At 44.2% G+C, this 18,656-nt stretch overlaps 1 protein-coding gene and 1 pseudogene across 1 annotated transcript in view; both read right to left on the minus strand.

Annotated features, from left to right (window-relative positions):
• Positions 1 to 723: 723 nt before the first annotated feature.
• The window catches only part of LY86 (lymphocyte antigen 86), a 70,000-nt gene continuing 52,067 nt past the window's right edge, over positions 724 to 18,656 (minus strand). The window contains exons 4-5 of the mRNA XM_039869402.1: positions 5,001 to 5,053; positions 724 to 1,135 (exon numbers count right to left, since the gene is read on the minus strand). Coding sequence (XP_039725336.1) covers positions 1,052 to 1,135; positions 5,001 to 5,053 — 137 coding nt within the window. The 3' untranslated portion in view covers positions 724 to 1,051. The remainder of the gene's footprint in view (positions 1,136 to 5,000; positions 5,054 to 18,656) is intronic.
• LOC120607681 (26S proteasome regulatory subunit 6A-like) lies at positions 7,173 to 10,205 on the minus strand (annotated as a pseudogene).

The following is an 18,656-nucleotide window of genomic DNA, read 5'->3' on the forward strand; positions in this document are numbered from 1 at the left end:
TCTAACAGAGTGGCACTTTTATGGATATAAAATACCTGCAAATAATAAAGTCAACCCAGTCATCTGACTTCAGCCGCTTAGTAAAAGTGACAGGGCCAGATGTTGGGCCTAGGGACATAGGAAGGAGAAAAGTGGGGAGATGGGAACAGGATGGTGAAGGGCCCACCATACGATTCTGCACATCCAGGGACAGGAGAGGATGGGGCTGCCAAAATGGCTCTCTGACAGCAGACAGGCAACCTGCTCATTATGGATGGCTCTGAAGTGTTTCCGTACATGAATGATCATATCCACTGGTTGACATGTGGCTTCCTAGAATTTCAAGGGACCGCAAGCTCCATGGAGGCAGGGACAGTGTCTGTTTTGTTGAGCACAGGGCCTGGTACACAGTGTTCAGCAGTTGTTCATTGAGTGAATTAATAAATGCATTAATGAGAGCCATTATGTGCTGAGGCCAAGAATAGCCATGCTTTTGGAGATGAAGCTGTAATGAGGTTTGGTTAAGTAAGATTTCGATGTCACTCTTTATAAGGTTTCACCAGCTTCTCGTCTCTCACAGTCCAAGGATGCGGGGCTTGCCCAGCATAAGGAGAGGCACCTTTCCCTAGTGCTAATTCTGGCAGGGCTGCCATCTCCTGAACATCTTAGAACTATTTATGCTGTATCAGCCCGGGAAACTGTGTCGGGAGGAAATGACATTATAACTGCAGAACTCAGATTCTTTGAGGAACAATCGTAGGACAGCTTTCTTTATTCTGAGTAACTGAGGAAGTGCTCCTCAGGAACATCTGGTATGAGATGACCACTTAGAGAAGAAGGATGGACCCTCGAGCCTGCTTGGTGGCTGCAAGGAGACTGCTTAGAAGTGGGTAATTTCTGGTGCTTCATTACATCTGTGGAGTCTGGGGCTAGGGCTAAAGTCAGTGGCTGCTCCTTTGGTGAGCCTTCTTGTCGAGGTTCTCTCTGTGGTCGAGTGGTTCTTCTTATACAGTAGGTGCAGTTTGAGGAGCTTGGAGTTTTCATGAGACAGATTGCTGTGCTTTTGAGTTGCTCAGGAACAAATGACAGTAGCATTGGCACAGGCCACCGTGGAATAGTTTTCGTTATACAGTTTCAGCAAAACCTGGTATTCTCCCTGAAAGGGACACAGGGAAAGCATGAGGTATGGGACCAACAGAACAACCAACCATTCAATAAAAATAGTTATCGAGCACTTTCTATATGCAGGCACTGTTCTAGACACTGGGGACGAAGTAGAATCAGGCAAATTAAACCTCGCCTTGTGGAGCTATGGCCTCACTGGGAAAGACAGACAATGCAAGTTGTCACACAATGATGATACAAAGAGAACTCAAGTAGGGAAAAGGGTGGATGAGAGTGCTGGGCAGAGCAGGGTAGGGTAGGATCAGGCTAGTTGCTGGTTTGCTGTGTAAGTAGGGTGGTCAAGACAAGTTCTGCTGAGAAGGTGAGCTCTGGTCAAACACCTGAAGTTAGTGTAGGAGTACACCACACTGCTCTAGGGGTTGGCACTGATGTGTTTCAGTAACACTAAAAGGGAGAACGGGGCTTCAGGGTGTGGGAATCACAGGAGGAGGGAGAGGAGATGAGGTCAGGGATGGCCTCACTAGTCATGGTGGGGATGCCAGCTTCCACTCTGAAAAGGACACAGATTATGAATCTGTTTTCCTTAGCGGAGTTGTCTGATCTATGTGTTAGAACTCCTCTGGCTCTCATGTTGTAAGAGTCTGTAGTGGGAGAGGGTGGAAGCAGGAAGAGCAGGTAGGAGGCGCCTCAATAAGCCAGGTGAGAGATGGTGAAGATTTGGAGCAGATGGTAGAGATAGGAGCTGGGGTTGGATTCTGAATAGGTTTTGGAAGAAGAAGCAATATAATTTTCTGAGGAAACCCATGTGAGCGAGAGAGACAGAAATGGGTTAAGAATAACTCTGGCCTGAGCAACTGGAAGCATGAAGTGTCATTTGCTGAGAGGGAAAAGACCTCTGGGGGAGTGAAATTCAACTGTGTGAAACCCAAATGCTCTATCAGACAAAGAATTGCTGCCTTTTAGGGTTCCTTTTTGGCAACAACACACTACAGAAGAATTTGTCTGTGTTTAGCAGCTGCTATTCAGGCCTGTGTGAAACTGCAGAAAGAACCCAGGGGTTGAGCCATATCTGTTTGGCTCCCAGCTGAAGCCCTGCCCGGCCCCCACAGGCCCACGTGGTAATGTGTCTGTAGACTCAGCAGTCTGGAGAAGAAAGCTCAGAGAGAGGGGCAGCACGTAAGCAGGGCAAAGGGCCCAGGAGGGAAGGATGCACCAGACACTTCTGGCACATCTTTGATGCGCCTGTCACCCGAGGAAGGAAAAAGTTTTAATCTGTGTGAGCCAGAGGGAAGGAATAAATCAGGCCACTGGGTAGAAGTTGCTCGAGAGGCAGTTTTTGTTAGAAGAGAACAACTTTCTAGCAATTAGCAGTGGTCCAGGAGCAAGAAGGTCCCCACCGCTGAAAATCGTATTCAAGACACCCAGGTTCCACTCTGGATGGTGTCTGGGCATGAGGATTGATTAGAGCGCCTCAGGCACCATTCAGCTTGACATATAGGCTCCCATGGTTCTGATTGCTCAAATATATTATGATTTCAGAAGCAGTGTTAGAAATTTAACCAAAGCAGTGTAAAAGTTAAGAAATTAATTATGAGTAAAGACCAGCTCAGATTTGCATCCGATTGTGTTTAATTATCATCATCATCATCTACTTTTCTTTTAACTCTCAATGTACATTTAAGTACGCACCCTACAGAATTATTAAAAATCATATAAAATTTTTATTATTGTTTTATAAGCCGGAAAAAAGATGTAGTATTTGAAAGAAGGTTTCTAGATTATGAATTATAAGATATACATATTCTGGTTTAAGGGGCAAGAGTATTTAGGCAATTGTGCACATCTGTAAGCAGGTGGGAGGACAAGCTAGAAGACAGGAGAGACAAAGTAGGAACAAGGGACAGAGAGTAGTGGCTTCTTTGCTATTGAAATGATCTCTGAGTTTGTGAGTTAGGACTCTGTAATTATATCCTTGGCACTTACACAGTTCAGGCTGTACCTACAAGTTGTCCACGTGCTTTGGAAGCCCAAAGATCCCTACATTCTGATTCAGAAAACAGCATTCATAGACAGATGCAGGGCTCCAGCAGGACTGCAATCTGGGCCAAGGGACTGGCTGTGTTAAAAAGTAAAGAATACCAGGACACTGAAGATTGACTGCTGAGTGGAAAAGTTTTCAGCTAAGCAGACAGAGGATTAGCACGGAGGCCATCTGTGGGAGATTGGTGGGGGAGGGGATCTTTTAAAATGAAAAGGCTTCACACTGTCTCTGTCCCATATTAGGAAACGAAGTCTCTGAACCTTGCTGGCTGGACGTCAGCCAGGGAAGCCTGAGCTGCCTGTAGTTGGTCCCTGGCCAACGTGAGAGCACATGTGGGGATTAAGGCCTCAAGCTGCTGCTTATGTGACAGGCTGCATGTTATGTCCCCTGTCGGCTTTGGCCAGGTGTCAGCAGGCTGGTGTGGGGTCAATACTGGCCAGGTTTCCGCTTTCTGGGGATGCTTATACACCCAGACCCAGGGCCAGGAGCCCTGACCACGTCTTTGCCCTCACGTTGGGAAACAATCTTGTTGAGCACTGTTATTGTTTAAAGAATGCAGATACTGCACTTACCTGAGCGTCCTAGGTGATGGCAATAAAGCTTTTTATATCTCTGGTAAATTTTCTTTCAAAGGGATTCTTTGACTGTAAGAAATTCTTTTCTCTATTTTATAGCAATTGCTAAAGCAATTGCTAAAGGGAACTGATATATATATATATATATATATATATATATATATATATATATATATATGAAGGAAAATGGTGAAAAAAAATTCAAATAGCAAAGATTTAAAGAAAAAACTCTCTGGAGAATTTAGGTCCCATATCCTAGAAGTGAAGAGAGTTTGCAAAACTCTATTATACTGAAAGGCTGCAGAGAAAATTGGGGAAGAAGAAGCCCAGAGGGGGAAGGCAAGATGGGAAACTTGCCAGCTGCCAGAGCACCCTGGTGAACATCCCAGATGGTCTAGAGCTATGTGGCTTTGACCTTAGGAACCCAGAGGCTCCGATAGAAAGGAAACATACAAGAGAAATGAAACTAAACATTCTTTATGGAGAAGGAGACCCCTTTCCAGAGTTATATACGTCCAGGTTTTAGAGGATGGAAAGGATGATGTTGAAAACAAAACAATTAAAATGTTTACATTTTTGTGATTTTTTTACGTTGTTCCATAATATTCTCTTAGGAGTAGCACACTGAAAATTTATCGCTTATGTCAGAGCTGCTTGAATTTAGCCATCTAATGAAGTCGCATTATTTTAAGAAAAAAATAGTAGAAAATTCTACTCTTAGCTGTGAGGCTCACCAGCAAATGCTCAGGGTGTGGTGGACATTTCATTTACTTGGTGGCAGCCCATGAATAATACTGCAAGGACGGTAACTGGAGGACATTCAAGCCCTCATGGTTGTGTGCCTCTTCCTTTCTCTGAACGGCCAGCCTTATCAAGCACTACTAACAGCAAGCCTGTGGCTGCCTCCCACACCCCCAGCAGCTCTAGCCATATGGAGTCTCCCCAGACACAGCAATCTTGCAGGGGCAAGAGACCTGCATCCTTTTAGGGGGAAGGTGTCTACCCAGGGGCTCTCTAAGGGTCCGACAGAATATGAAATGTTAAACACTAAATTGATAAAACCAGTGCGTTAAGCATTTGTAAGTACCCACTATGAGGTACCAGCTTTACTGAGAAAGGGTTTTCTTAGTGATGGCCTGTGGAAAAGGTTTTAAACTGTTTAATTCCATGCTCCTCCTTCTTCTCTCTCCTTCTACCCTCCCCCTTCTGTTCTCCTTCTTCAAGAAGATGCTCAATACAATAATTAAGTAATAAAACAAAATAGAAAACCAACACCTTACCTGGGGAATTTCAAATCCAGGATTATTGGCAGGGCCAGCATAATAAATCTGCTCTGAAATATATACAAAACATACATAGTGTTATTCAATCATTTAAAACAAAATGATTTATCATATTATTTGTGCTCACTGTGCCCTGAGGATCCTCATCCTTACATCCTGATGAGGAGACTGATAGTATACAAATAACTAAATGAGGAAGCAGCTCTATTGTAAAACGTGCTAGAAGGAGACATACAGGTAATGTGAGAGAGGCAGGTGATATGATGGTTGAGAGGCCAGGCTGGAGGTGGGCTGTGCAGGGTTAAATCATGACACCATCTCTGATAAATGTTTGACCCTGGACAGTTATTATCTCTTTGGGCTCAGTTTCCTCACTTTTAAGATTGGTATAATAACAATAACAGTGCCCACCTCATCAAGCTGTGAGGAATATAAGAGTTAATGAATGTAAGGCACTAATAACAATGTCTGGGAAGCACTCAATAAATGTTTTCTAAAAGTACAAACTGGGAGATGCCATATTTGATATGGCTGGTCAGAGAAGGCATCTCTAAGATGACATTTGAGCTAAGCCCCAAGAGAGGAGAATGCGGCAACCATTTAAAGAGCTTGGAGAAGAGAATTTCAGGGCACCGGATGTGGAAAAGAGTTTGGAAAGCTGGAAGGACAGAAGAGAGATGGGTGTGCTAAAGCATAGTGAACTAAAGGGCTTATGTTGAAAAGAGATGGAAAGATTGAGGGGAGACAGGTATTTCAGGACCTTGAGAACATGATAAAGAGAAAGGTGGTAAAAAGTCAAATGAAAAATATTTAATTTATGTTTTGAAGAAATCATTCTGCTGTGTGGAGAGGCCAGTCAATGGCTGAGGCAGAGGAGAGTTTTGGCTTGAGAATCTGGGTAGATGGGGGTGCTATTTACTGAGACTGGGGAACCTAGGGAGGAAGAAGTTTGTATGTGTGTGTGGTGATTAAAGGGCTCTATTTCTGGGGGGTGATTATTAAGGGTCCTTGAGAGCCATTAGATACATGAATCTGGTATTTTGGGGAAGAGGTCAGGGATGGAGCTATGAATATTGGAATCATTATCATGTATATGCTGATAAAACCATGGGACAGGATGAGAACACCCTGCCCCCACCCAACCCCCCACCCAAGAAAATAGAATTAATAGATGGAGAAGGGAAAAGGGCTGGAACCACTCCTGAGGCCCTCTAACATTCAGGCATGGGGTAGAGAAGGAGACTCCAGCCAAAGAGACCAAGAAGGAATAGCCATGGAGTGAAAGGCAACCAAAAGGGGGATCAAAGAAACCAGGAGATGAATGTTCTTCTAAAAGGAGATTACGATCAACTGTGTCGAATGATGCTAACGGTTTAAGAAATATGCAGTAGATTTGGCAACATGGATGTCATTTAGTGATCATGACAAAAACAGAGAAGTGAGAACAAATGCCCAAATGGGGTCGGTTGAAGAGTGATATGGAGGTGAGGAAATAAAAAAAGTTTTGTTATAGAGAGAAGCAGAAAAAATAAATGACAAGTAGAGGAAGGTGTGGGGTTAAGAGTGGTTTGTTTCTTTATTTAAAATGAGCGATATTGCACCATTTTTGTCATTTGAAGATAATGGTCTTGTAGAGAGAGATTGAAGATGGGGAAGATAGAGAATAACTGAAGGAACGAAGTGTTTAAGAAGATGGGAGGGGAAGACTGCGTTTCAGAGAAGCATAAAGATTGCTCCCACAGTTATGGGAGAGAAAACAGAGCAGGACAGTAGGAAGATTTATAGACTGGCCAGTGGACCAATGGCAGAGCTGCAGTCTGATTACTTGTTTTCTCAGTGATGGTCATGGGCAAACATACGGTAGTTATCGTGCACAGTAGGGAAGAAATTTACTTGAAAAATATAATAGGATTGCTATGCAGTATTGAGTGCTTTTTTGTTTGTGGCCATGAATTTAAAGATACTCTGGTCACCACAGATGTATATTTTCTCAGCCACAGTCAGTAGCTCTAATGCAAGAATAGAGAGAGTAGATGGTTAGATTGGAGTTTTGCTGGACAAAAATGATAAGGAGAGAAAGGCAAGACTGTCTGGAATAGATACAGGGGAAAGTTTATAATAGGAGACCATGGAATCTAAGGAGAGTAGGGAAGAAAATGAAGGCAGGAATGGTTGATTGATAGTAATGCAGTAATGGAGTCAGTTGAAAGGAGTTTCCAGTATTTCAATCAAGGTCCTAGAATAAATGAGCTGGAAGGATATGGTGAAGCCAGAGAGCAGAAGGCTTGACACTAAGATTTCAGAAGTGGTGAATTTATTGCTGATGACAAGATGCAAGGTTGACATGAAAGACTGTGGTTGAAGTGGAATGATGCAAATGGTTGTTGAAAGTAAGGAGGTCAAGGAGCTGAGACATCATGGTGCTGGGTGGGCCATCCATGTTCATACTGAAGTCAGCAAGAAGGCTGGAAGCTTGCCCAGTTCCCAGATGGTGATTGCCTCCTCTGTGATTCTCCAGCACTGTGCTGGGGAATTATAAGCAGAGTGGCTAAGAGCACAGACTCTGCGGCCAGACTATCTGGGCTGGGCTTGAATCCTGACTTTTCTTCATACTAACTGGGCAATCTCCTAACCTTTCTGTGCCTCATTTTCCTTATCAAGAAACGAGAGTGATGATAATATCTACCTCACAGGGTTGTTGTGAGCATCGAATGAGTTAAATACATTATAATAGCACTTATAATAGCACTTGCACATGGTAAGCACTCAGTAAGTGTTTGCCATTAATATATTCGTTCACCGATCCACACTACGGGGCATCCATATAATACAGCCCAGGCACTATTCTAGGTGCTGGATACAATAGTAGACAATATTATGTGAACAATTTGAAGCATTGGCCACCCCGAATAGTGATCATTTGTTTACAGGGCTGTTTCCTTCACTGGCCTGAGGGCCTTCTTGTTTGCATGGTTCCCAACACATTGCACAGAGTCTAACACACGACAGGGTGCCGTATATGGTTATTGAATGAGGTCTTTGAATGAGCAGATTCAGTCAGGATATGGGTTTGGCAACCAACTTAGTTTTCGCTTCTGCTGTTATAACCCTCTACCTGCTGGAAGGGTCTAGGTCTGGGACGTGCTGACATAAGAGAGTGGATTAGGGAATGAGCCCTTCAGAGCAGCCAATCAGGTGATAAGTGTAGAGGGATGGTAAAGGAAAAGGAGGGTGAATACATGCTTATTGGTTTATTAATGGTGTTAGGTACTGAGCTCTTTTAAAGGCACAGCGATTTTCTGCTTCACACAGCACCTGACACTTAACGGCAGCTCAGTAAAGTTTTGGAGACAGACCAAGCTCTCCATTAGAAGGGCCTCTGGGCCAGGGACAGCACGGCTGGTGCATGAGCAACTGCCCATTTGGCACAATATCAGGAGCATGAGGATAATCCTCTTAAAAAGGCCTCTCCAGGGAAATCCGAGGTGGAACTTCTACCTGTAGGATAGACTTTGGCTTCTGTTAAATGTCCACATCCTCAACATATCTATCCTTTCTTTCCATGGTCAATCCTGGTTCTTTGCAAGGATAACATGCATACATGGTGTGTGCCAGATGAACAGCATTCCTATTTCATTGGACTGTAGGTACTGGTCCATTCATTTTTATTTGAGTTTTTATTTTTATTTTTGGCAGGGACCCGAAACCATCTTTTATTACAAATTTTAACCATCCAGAGACCAGGGAGTGGTGTGGCGGGAAGTGAACCAGGTGTAGTATGGCAGGTTGGCTTTCTTCTTGGCCTACACCTCCAGGATGCTCTCCATGTAGTCCTTGTGGGTGAGCTCTGTGGCATCCCTGCATAGTATGACCATACCCACCTCCACACAAGCCTTGCACTGGGCCAGCTCCTCATGGTTCACATCAGGACAGAAGTTCATCTTTTGGGCATGGATCTACATGACTCTGGTCCAGCGTCCTCGTTGGGTTTTGGGAACTCAATCTTTCAGTGTAGGAGGCCTGAGTAGGCGGGGTCCAGGATGTTAGTCGCCATTAGTAGCTGCAGTTATCTTATTTGAGTGTTGGACTGGAACTCATCCAGCTGGTTCAGAAGCTATAACATCGTCCTCTGCACCTCCCAGTTCCTGGCCTTCTCACTGTCAAAGTGCTTGGTGCCAATGCATCCAGCTCATCAATGAAGATGGTGGAAGGAGCTTTCTCCTTGGTCCCAGACCAGTTTGGTACCATCCTTAATGAATATCTACACAAGCTGGAAGCCAATCAGCTGCAAGAAAGTGGCCTTCGTTCGTGCAGCACAGGCCTGGCCAGCAGGATCTTCCCTGTAACCCAGGTGTCCATACAGCACCACCTTCTTTGGAGGGTGGATCCTCAAGTTCTCAAACTTCTCCTTGTGGCTAATTAGCAGGACAATGGCCTCCACCAGCTCCTGAATCTGCGTGTTCGGGCCCCTGATTTCACTGTATTGTTCCATGGGCCTCTTGTCCACCTCCATGGCCTTCACCCGTGAGTCGTACTCTGTGGGTAGGGTCATATGAGTCTAGGATCAAAGAGGAGTTTTTGTTTACACCCTCCAAGTCTCCTGGCTTCATTTTTTCAGCATCCGCCAACCTAATCACAGGCAGGAAGTATGTCTGTCATGTAGAGGTTTTGATCACTGCATATTTGCTTTTCCTCTGGAAGTTTAGGTCAATATTGACGTCCTCCTCCTTTTGGTCATTGAGATCAATATCCAAAAGTTCGATGATATTGGAGACAAGATATGGCAGGGTTTGCTCACTTTTATTTTCTCACTGTTCTCTTTGATTTTGTCATTCATGGCTTGGAGTTAATGGGTAACTTGTAACATTTCAGTCTTCATAATCTTGAATTTACTGTCCAGCATCTGTGTGCACTGAATAATCTCTTATGAGCACATCCTGAGTACCTCTTCCTGAATTCCATCTTGCTCAGCTTCATCCCACAAGGTCACCATCTTCTGCCAAGGTCCATTCATTTTTAAAAGGAAATACAAATTTGGTTGTCGATATAAATAGTTTTATTGGAAACGACTGAACTGTATGATATGGTATTAGAAATTGAGGTGTTAACGTTCTGGACCCTATCCTTGAGAATCTTCCAGTGCAAAATTGGTGCAGCCACTAAGGAAACAGTATGGAGGTTCCTCAAAAAATTAAAAATTGAACTACTTTATGACCCATTTCTCGGTATTTATCCAAAGAAACCCAAAACACTATTTCAAAAAGACAAGGGCATCCCTATGTTCTTTGCAGCATTATTTACAATAGCGAAAATATGGAAGCAGCCTAAGTCCCTCAATAGATGAGTAAATAAAGATGCGATAATATACACAATGCAATATTACTCAGCCATAAAAAAGTGAAACCTTACCATTTGCAGCAACATGGACCTAGAAGTTATTATACTAAGTAAAATAAGTCAGACAGAGAATGACAAATATCACATGACTTTACTTGTATGTGGAATCTAAAAACAAAATAAACAAACAAAACAGAAACAGACTCATGGATACAGAGAACAGACTGATGGTTGCCACATGAGAGGGGTGTTGGAGGACTGAGTGAAAATGTGAAGGGATTAAGAAGTACAAATTGGAAGTTACAAAATAGTCACAGGGATGTAAAGTACAGCATAGGGAATACAGTTAATATTATCATGATAACTATGTATGGCATCAGATGGGTACTAGATTTATTGTGGGGATCACTTTTTAAGTTATATAAATGTCTATCCACTGTGCTATACATCTGAAACTAATATAATATTATATGTAACTGTAATTGAAAAAAAATCTTAAAAAATAAACAAATAGTAACTATGTGGTGATAAAAAAAAACCTCTCAGTGCACCTGGAGAAGATACAAAAAACTAAGCTATAAAGAAAGTTAATTGTATGAAGAGGGAGTGGTATGTGTGGGCAGTGTATATAACAAGTGCAAAGGGTTCAGAAGGGCTGCCTGGGATTCATTTGTACTGCTAGTGTGTTGTACAACCTGAGGGCATACCATTCACATTATAATCTATGTGAATGGTGTCCCCTGGAGTTGTGTGACACAGTGGACCAGCTACCAGTAAATTATTTCATTTAGGAAATTATTTCTTCCCCAGTGGATACTCTCTGACTCAAGCCAGGACAATCTGAACAGAGGGACAGAGACTCAGGACCAATCTATCCAGCATAAGATGGTTTGCTTCATTTCAATTCATCAGTCTCTAGGGCTGCCCACTTTCTGCCTGGTATAGCAGGCTTCTCATTGATTCTGTGACTCCTTCCAAGAAAATGCCTTTGCTCAGCTTCATCCCACAAGATCACCATCTTCTGACTGAAATAAGTTTCTACCACCTGCAACTCAGGGGACTTTGACTGCTAGGGGCATGAACCAGTCAAAATCACTCATGCTGACCATCAGCGTATGGGACACAGTGTGGCTTAGGAGCAGAGTCCAAGGATGGGGACTTAGTGTTCCCATCCATGTCTGGTCTGAGTGGATTCCTTTGGACACATTTTATACCCACTTTATGTTTTTACTTATAGTCTTAAGGTGGGGTAGTACAAACACCTTGACCTAGGAAGCAGACAGTCTTGAGTTCAGGCCCCAGCTCTCCTACTCACTAGCTAAGTGTTGGTAGGCAATGTGTTTCATCATCCTGAGACTCAGCTTCCACACTTTGCAGAATGGAAATAGAAATGCCTCTCCTACAGGGCTCAAGAACTTGTATGCAATCTCACTGAGCTGAGTGGGGTCCCCAGTAAGGGTAGAGAATGTGGTTATTTGTTGTATTATTGTTCACTGGATGTGAAGAAGAGTAATGTGATGAAGACTTACTTGGCGGATGCTGAGGAACACACCGAGACTAGTGTGGGAATCTTTTGGCTGAGGCAATGTGTACAACTGCTAAGATCCGTTGGTGCCTTTTCTTTAAAAAACTTATGTTTTTAAAAAATGGATCAGTATGGTTCTTTAAGAATACCATTGGAATAATATTAAACATTCTGTTATGCTCATTTAATGTTCCAAGATTTGCTAATTTGTGCTCTTCATTATTAGCGGGTTCTTTACTGGAGTGAGAGAAAGTGTCATTAAATAGGTCTCAATCATTTTACAGTTTCAACAAGAGCCTTTCTGGGAGCTCATGAAGTTCCTGAGAATTGCTGCAAGTCATGGATGAAACTATCTTTTTTTTTTTTTTTTGGTAACCTGATGAAACAACACCTAAAATTAAATTCTTGCTCCTTCTTTTCTCAGATCCTCTCTGATTCTGAGATTCCTTTAATTAACATTCTCACACTCCATTACTATAAAAAGAGCCCTGGTATATCTCTACCCACTTCTTCCTTTCCTTCATTTGAAATCTTTATCAGTTTTTAATGTGCAGTGGATTAAAAAAATTCACCTCCCTAGTTCTGAATACATGAAGTCATTTCTGTGAATTGGCCTTTTTTTGGTTTTGACCCAGATCTTCATATGGTTGGCATATAGTGTCTTTTTAAAGAGGAAATTGATTAGAAAATTGTGGAAATAAAAGTTCCCAAAGGGTTTTGTATTAGACTGACATGAGACTCGGGCTGAGGCTACGGCCTTTTTTTTCCTCAGTAACCAGCAAGATGCCAGTCTGCAAGTGCTGGTCGAATGCCTGGGTTCTGCGAGGTGACCTCATCATTTTCTAGACCTTTGCTAGTGTCTCATTGGAATTCACTTCAGTCTTCCAAATTCATTACAAAAATGGCATCAATATTTAAACATTATTAGGGTGCTTGACAGTATAACATATTTAGAGTTACAACGTGTCATAAATAAGCCAATTAGTATATTCAGAACAAAGCTTTTTAAAGAAAATAATCATTTACTATTCAGGGTTTGAGCCCTTTTTGTGCCTGCCAGGCCCAGTGCAGGGACGGGAGGTTAGAGGCCAGTGATGGACTAGAAGGACACAGCCCTCACTCTGCCCTCCAGTGAGTGGGGGGAACTCAGGGTCTGGGAAGGTCCCATTACAATGGCTCCTGTAGGCAGTGGTCCCACAGTGAGGAGGGAGGAGGGGAGAATGTCTTAGGCAGACCAAGAGCCTCATCTCGTGAGTGAGAGGGAGTGAGCATATGACTTCATTTTGGTGAGCTCTAAACATAGGCTTCCTTCCTCTCTCTGCCTTGGGTACTTTCTTAAAGAGACCTAAATCCAGTGGGTGGCAAGGCCCAGGTACCCTTTTCCTCATCTTCTGCTCTCTGAACCTAGAGGGTATGGTGTTTCCCATCCCACAGGGCACCGAGCCAGTTGTTGGTTAGAGCATCATTTAAATTGATAATGAACCTGCCTAGGGCTATGAACTCAGAAGAATGTCCACTGCCTCCGGGGATAATGTGCTTGTAGACAGAAGTCCTGTTGAATTCTGGGCAATGTGGGTAGGTGGCTCCTGGCTAAGCCCAGGCTCAGTTTTTACTTTTTATTATATTTTTTCAGTGTGTCCTAATTTGTCAGTTTCTTCATCTCCTGGGCCATTTTACCTGTTATTCTCTAGAGCCTCTACTGGTTTCTTTTCTTTCTCTTTTTTGTCTCTCCTGAAGGGAGGTCACCAGAGGACTTCAGTGTCATAGGCATGCCTGTACCATCTCAGGAGTGATCCTTCAGCCATACCACATACAATCACACAGATTGGGCCTGGCCGAGAAGGTGAGTGGGAGCAGAAATCCAGCTTCTGCCCCACTGAGCTGGGCCATGCAACCTTGGGCTGGGCTGGGTCCCACCTGCAGATACCTCTGGTGTCCTTTGCACACCCCCTTGCCCACTGTGACATCACAGCAGCCATGCAAGGCATCAGCTGCACCTCCAACATCACCCCAGGTCAAGTGCCTGCCCCCTCTCCACACTTGCCTGCTGCACAGCAGCCCATGAAAGACAACTGGGAAAGGCAGGGATATTATCCCCTGGGGAAGGCCTCGACAGTGGAGGACTGGAATCAGGATTAATGCTACAGCCTCCTGAGCTTCAGAGGGACAATTCTGAGATACAGGCTACAGTTCCCCAATAGTCTTAGTGGGGCCAAGCCCAAGTTCCCTACACTGGTAATCAGGTCCTCAACACATCACTTCCTGGCTTTTCCTCTGGCCTGGAGCCCCTCTTACTCCTCTCTCACTCCTGCTTCCTGGCATCACATCTTAATAAACTACTTGCCTCCAAGTACTTGTGTCTGGCTTTGCTTGAGGGGACCCAAGACTAAGCATACTTCGTGGTAGAAAGTACACATTTTTCTAATTTGTATGAAGGCCACATATAAACTAGTGGTGGTCCTAGAATCTGGCTGCTGATATATTTGGCCCTGTTTCTGATGATGGAGCCACCCAGCCTAGAAGCTAAATATGGAACCTATTCTTTTACTTTGGTGCCAAAGAGCAGGAGGGAGAATGAATGCCATGGATTGTCCCTGTGGGGCTCCAAGCCTCCCACTTTGAAAAGAAAGGGAGTAAGAGAGGGATAAGGAGGTGAAGACCATAGCTGTGCTCATAATGGGATGAATGGTGGGAGCGGGGGTGGTGAAGGATGACCCGAGGGAGTCAGCAAGTTTGAGAACAGAGGCAGTAGAAAAAGAAGGGGAGAGGTACACAGCTAGCCTTGCTTTCTGTTTTCTTCATTCCATTGGAAGAAATTTTACTATCACTGAATAGTGGATTAATGCAGCGTAACCTGCAATAAATAACATGCACTCTAATAACTGGATTTACAAACTTTGAGATTCCTTGGCATGTCAGGTGCCCATTTTATTGGTAGAATTATTTCTGCTACTACTGGGAGCTTAGTAGTTAGAATATGCTCAATTTTAATAATTTTAATAATTTCAATATTTCCAATATTATTTCCACATTGTTTGGCCTTTTAGCTTTACATAGGGTCAGTGTGTCCCGGGAACTATTGCTTTGGTCCTTTTTAGAATCACAACTGTACCTGGTAGCTCATAGGTATCTAATTAGAGTTTGGATTGCTACGCGAATTAGCTTTGCCTATGCTAACTTGTCCATTCAAGCAGGCTGGTGAGATCTTCTTTATGGGCCTTTCACAACTAGAGAAACAATGTTATTTAACACATACACTGTGTGCTTGTGATGGATTGTTTATAAAACTATCAAATGGTAATCCTTCCAGGGCTTGTTCCCTCATGTCCTGCTACTTCTACCTCTCCTCTCCAGTAATTCGGAGATGTGCTCATTATCCCTGCTCTTCTTAACAACACACTGGATTCCTCTCAGTGATAAACTATCAGAGACTCATTGCCATCTTATCTTCTTTCTCTACCAGGTATCATTGACTTCTGGCCAAATACTTTCTCTTCTAGTAGACGCCATGGCAGATAGGAGCTTTATGAGGTCTTAGAAAGAGTGATAATAATGGCCCAATAAGGTAAACCTTCTCTGAGCAATGCTAGGATCTCCTAATAGGAAAATTCATATCTCATCTCAAGTAAATTAGTGACTATCATTTGTGACATTCTCAGAATTATTTGACTTCTCTGAGGGCATTTTCATTAAAAACATGCAGTTTGAGTTTTCCCTGGATTATGCACAATTATTTGGCCTCTTCACATGGTATGCAGGGGTCAGACAAGTTGTATTCGTTGGCTGGTTAGGGATTATTCAGGCTAGCATGGTCCAAAGATGTGGATGCTCTATTCCCCAGAACCTGTGAGTATGATACTTTACATGCCAAAAGGGATTTGGCAGATGGGATGAGGTTAAGGATTTTGAGATGAGATTATTCTGGATCATCTGAGTGAGTCCAACGTAATCGCAAGAATGTTTATGAGGGCAGCAGGAGATCTGAAGGAAGAAAGAGCAATGTGAGGATAGAAGGAGAGTGGAGTGATGTGCCTACAAGCCGAGGAATGCCAGCAGCTTCTAGAAACTGAAAAAGTCAAGGAAACAGAGGTGGGTCAAGATGATAGACTAGATAAAAGTGGGGTTCTCCTCCTCTCAGGTTCGCATTAGAATTACAACCAAATTATAAAATAATCAATGTGGAGAATCATCTGAAATCCAGCTGATCATAAAAAGTACATCTGATGGTATAAAGAAGGAGCCACATGGAAGCAGGCAGGAGGAGCAAAGTCAGGAATGGGCTGGGCCCACACCCACGAGTGGCGGTGGAGCACTGGGAGGGAGAAGGAGGCTACAGAGGTCCCCCTGAAGGAGAGAGGGGCCCTAACCCCATTCGGGGGCTCATCAGTCCAGGGAAGAGAAGTTCTCAAAAACTCTGACTGCAGAAATCAGAGGGGGTTTTGGCCATCCTGGTGAGACGGAAGGAGACTGAAATCCCAGATGCCACTTTAAAGAGCCCACGCACAGGCTCTCCCCAGCGGACACTCATTTGGAGCACCTGTGATGGGACGGAGCCTCTGGCAAGATTCACACGGGGACAGACTGCATTACCCAGCACTGGAATGAGGGTTGGACAGGCAGCCACCATTGTACCTTAGTTGTCACTCCCTCCCTCACATCCATGGGACAATCTACAGACGGGCGCCAGTTTGCCTGTGCAGATCCCAACCTGAACGGCCTATTCTGAAGCTGCACTGATGTGAGGATATCAACCCACCCTATCCAATCCACAGATTGCCCAGAGTGGCTTGTCACTGGGTGGCTGCTCCACCCTGCCCCATTTCCAGGGCCGAACATTCGGCACAGGCAACAAACAGGCTGTATTGGCCTGACAGCCATTGTCTCCCTAAGACCCCGCCCCACCCAACCCATACATTGTCCATGCCAGCTTGTTGACAGGCAACCGCCCCCATCTTATCCTTTTCCAGGGCCATGCATTCTGCTCAGGCAACAGACCTTGGCTAGCACGATGCATACGTTTTTTGGGAAATCAGTTGTGGGCAGACCACTGCTACCTACACGAGCTGAAATATTGCTTGTGAGGGATCACAAGGATCTGTGGGACTCCCCCAGACAGCAGCTGGTCTCTCTGTGAGCTGTCACTACAGCGGGAACCCATAGGCACTGAAGTTGGACCAAAACTAAGGCTGTATTCACCTGACAGCCCTTGACTCCCTGAGATCCCGCTTTACCCAATCCACAAAGTGTCCACAGCCTGTTGACAGGCAGCCGCCCCTGCCCTGCCCCTTTCCAGGGTTGCACATTCTGCGCAGGCAACAGACCTCAGCTAGTGCAGTGAGCAAATTTCAGAGAAAACAGTGACCGGCAGACAACTGCTGCCAGCATGAGATACAACATCGTTTGCACAGATCACACGGGTTTGTGGGTCCATCCCAGAAAGCAGTAGGTCTCACAGTGATATGTGACTTTTGTGGGATCCCATGGTCCCAGAGCTGGCAGCAATCTGGTGGTGTATAGGCCCGACAGCTCCATGCCTCACTGAGATGCCACCCTACCTAACTCACAAATTTCCTGTGGCAAGCCTGCTCCCAGGCAACTAGTGCCATCCTGTGCTTTCCTTGAGACACAAATTCAACAGCAAACAACAATACTCAGTGTGTGTGACCTACACAAAGCCTGTCCATCCAGGAGAAGCTTTCGGTGATGGGCCATAAACCTATGCCCACGGGCTTTAATAATTCTTGAACAGAGCTCGGGTGTTTGCAGGCCTGAGGTGGGCAGCGGCTGGCCTTTCTGCGATCTGAGACTTGTGCAGGGAGCCACAGAGACAGCACTGACATGTAAAATGACACTGCAGGGGCAGGGGGGAAATCTGCTCAATATATCCAGGTAACTCCCTGGGCTCCTGCACCACCCAATGCACATATCACCCAGAGGCAGAGTCTTACAGGCAGCCTCAGGGCTTGAGGAGCACTGTTCCTTCTGCTAAACTGCCCCAGGCCTAGTATGGGGGAACCAGACCATGGCCTCAGTGTTGTCTCTTTCACTTACCTATAAATCCAGCATAGGCAGCAACTATCTGCAGATCATTTTAAAGCTCTCACCAGGTAGCTCCGAGCAATCAAAAGCAGATGGTGACCTTGGCCTACTGTTGAGCCCCTGTCAAGGGGCCATGAAACCAATACATCCAGAGGCTGGCACCTCAATAGAGCAACTCCTGACTGTTGGTGAGATTGCAAATTGGTATAGCCACGATGGAAGACAGTCTGGAGGGTCCTCAGAAAATTAAAAATGGATCTACCTTTTGACCCAACAATTGCAATTCTGGGTATTTATCCAAAGAAAACCAAAACAATAATTCGTAAAGATCTATTCATCCCTATGTTCATGGCAACACTATTTACAATAGCCAAGATATAGAAGCAACCTAAATACCCATCAACAGATGATTAGATAGAGAAGTATGGTTTATATATACAATGGAATATTACTCAGCCACAAAAAATGAAATCCTACCATTTGTAATGACATGGATGGACCTAGAGGTTATTGCGCTGAGTGAAATAAGTCAGACAGAGAAAGATAAATACCATATGATTTCACTTATATGCGGAATCTAAGGAATAAAAAGAACGAACTAATTGAAAACAGACTTCCAAATATAGAGGACAATTTGGTAATGGCCAGAGGGGAGGGGGTTTGGGGAGCTGGGAGAATGGGGTAAAGAATTAAAGAAGTGCAAATTAGTGGTTGCTAGATAATCATGGGGATGGAGAACATGACCTAGGGAA

This window comes from Pteropus medius, unplaced genomic scaffold (assembly GCF_902729225.1).
Source record: "Pteropus medius unplaced genomic scaffold, Ma_sr-lr_union100, whole genome shotgun sequence".
NCBI classification, from domain to species: Eukaryota; Metazoa; Chordata; class Mammalia; order Chiroptera; family Pteropodidae; genus Pteropus; species Pteropus medius.